Source organism: Penaeus japonicus, unplaced genomic scaffold, assembly GCF_977035675.1.
Source record: "Penaeus japonicus unplaced genomic scaffold, GWHDUDI00000001_assembly GWHDUDI00000007, whole genome shotgun sequence".
In the NCBI taxonomy this organism is placed as follows: domain Eukaryota; kingdom Metazoa; phylum Arthropoda; class Malacostraca; order Decapoda; family Penaeidae; genus Penaeus; species Penaeus japonicus.
In genome coordinates this window covers 10,832,135-10,834,634 of record NW_028234409.1, presented here as the reverse complement: position 1 = coordinate 10,834,634, position 2,500 = coordinate 10,832,135, and the positions used below count along the sequence as shown (strand labels likewise).

The window sequence follows — 2,500 nt, the reverse complement described above, 5'->3', positions numbered from 1 at the left end:
ATAATAATGATAATGATAATAAAAACAATGGTGATAATAACAATGATAATGATAATGATGATAATAATAATGATAGTAATAACAATGATAATTGTGATAATGATAGTAATAGCAATGATAACTGTGATAATGATGATATTCATAATAATATTAACAATACTGCTACTACTACTGCTTCTGATAAAAAAAAAAAATCATATCAGGCAGAAATAATAACAGTGTGATGATAACGATGATGATAATGATAATGAGGGACATAATTATGATGATGATACTGATAATAATGATGATGATATCAATAATAATAACAATGGTATAATGATACTGATGATAATGATAATAATGATAATGATAATACTACTACTGCTACTACTAATAATAATAATGATAATGGATAAAAATAATAATAATGATAATACAATAATAAGGACAAAAATAATAGTAATAAGAAAAATAATGATAATAATCATCATCATCATAATGTTAGTAATAACAATATTCATAATAAAGGTAATGATGATAACAGTGACGATAGTGATGATAATGATATATCTTTTTTTTCTTTCAATATCCTCACCTTATCGCATGCAGCGGGCGGGCAAGTGTTAAAAGGATTATCGAAGTCAGAATCTTGGAAAGGATGTTTAAGCTTTACGCCCGTTTCCCCCGCCCTCACATCCTCCAGGAGATCCCGGGCCAACTTCTTGCGCTCTTCGATGCTCATTTTTTGAACTTCGTGGTGGACGACGCGCTGATTGACTTTCTGTTCCCTTCGACGTAAAGGAGAAGTTGGTTCTTTTAATAGAAAACAGGGTTGTGGTCTTTATTGTCGTTAGTTTGGGATGTTTGTTTATGATTTGAGGATTTTGAATAGGCTTTGGGGATAATGAAGTGTGGAATGCGTAGGTTTAGGTTGGTTCTTGTGGGGTAGAATGAGGTATGGGGTGTTAGATTGTTAATTGGAGGAAGTTGAGTTTTTATTTTTTATTTATTTATTTATTTTTTTAACAGGTGGTGGTATGCTGGTTTGAGCGTCCAACCTCCTTGTTTGTAGTGGGAGTTATATTAGTTGATATAGTGAATATTGAGAATTGTGAATTAATTTCCGACTTTCGTCTTTTTTTTGGGTAGATTAGGGTATGGCACTTGGTGTAAATGAAAGTAAAACACAATAATTTCATGTAATAAAGTGTTCTTGACATTAGCAATGCTTTTCAGAGTAAATCTTAGAAGTTCTCACTAGTTCCAGAGTACTGAATAAGTGCACACTTGCTAATCATTGCACATTGTACACATTTTCTCCTGTACATCCGAGATTTGGGCGAAAAATATTGTACATACTGGCGATGTAGCATGGAAATACTGAACCATCATAATTATGGAAATAAGATAGCGGAATATGTTAGGATTACAAAAAGAAATATAATTCAGAGTCCTCAATACTTATTGAAATGAATTAGAATGGCATAGAATTGCGAATCACATACACAAACATAGAGCATATTAAATGTTAAGGTGGAATTTCATAAGTACATACATACACACACACACACACACACACACACACACACACACACACACACATATATATATATATATATATATATGTATATATGTATGTATGTATATTATTGATGGACAGAGAGCATAGTTTGAATAGATGTCCGTATTATACCACCATCAAAGCCTAAGCTATGATAAGCTGTTGTTAGCAGTCTGATAACCACACACTCTTACACCATTACAGAACAGGTTACAAGGAGTCGCATAATTACTTTCTAACAGCGATTACAGTGTAATAACCGCACATTCTAAAGCACACGTTAAGATGTGAAATGAAAGACTAATCCTCACCAAAAATCAACAGCCTCAAGGTTTTCCAGCAGAGTTTTCCCCACAAACTGCCTTATGACCTCGTTGGAAATTGCCATTATCCACCCAGCTCTGCCGTCTCGAAATAGTCTCTCCAGTCCTAACTCAGTCTGCCATGATAGAGTTAAGAACCAGAATTATGGAATAGGGTGTATATAGAGTGGTTCTATAGCAACAGTAAGAACTGATTAACTAAGGGATATGTCGACCCTTAGGGAATTACCTCCCTTACTCTGGTTTATTATGGTGAACAGTGAGGTATGTTTAGATATCTACCGCACAATAATCATGTATCGAATTTATCACATTTCTCGTAGATACACGTACAATCTCAGGAGGAAATGCTTACTCATTCATTTGAAACATGAAAGAAGATTTTTTTTTCTTTTTTTTTATTGAACGAGACCTCCGGGGTAATTACCTTATAGCCAGATCCACCACAAGCTTGAAGCATCTTATCGCTAACTTTCCACACGTTCTTCGTCGATACGCACTTCGCCTGGAGAACCCAATGTGCAACCTTAGCCCTTTAAAGTCAGAGGTTCAGGTTAGAGTGGGTCACGTGATCACTTTATGGACAGTAAAACACGTGTTTCTTCCGCATTCGCGTACCTGCCAGCCCCAGTGT

General features: G+C 34.7%; 1 protein-coding gene across 3 annotated transcripts in view; it reads right to left on the bottom strand.

Moving 5' to 3' along the window:
• The window catches only part of LOC122264255 (uncharacterized), a 9,275-nt gene that overhangs the window by 2,670 nt on the left and 4,105 nt on the right, over window positions 1-2,500 (bottom strand). For all 3 annotated transcript variants that reach the window (XM_086538408.1, XM_086538409.1, XM_043033054.2), the window contains exons 8-11: window positions 2,485-2,500; window positions 2,294-2,399; window positions 1,855-1,982; window positions 578-770 (exon numbers count right to left, since the gene is read on the bottom strand). The exon at window positions 2,485-2,500 is cut by the window's right edge and continues 106 nt beyond it. In XM_086538408.1, the coding sequence (XP_086394534.1) occupies window positions 578-770; window positions 1,855-1,982; window positions 2,294-2,399; window positions 2,485-2,500 (443 nt within the window). The remainder of the gene's footprint in view (window positions 1-577; window positions 771-1,854; window positions 1,983-2,293; window positions 2,400-2,484) is intronic.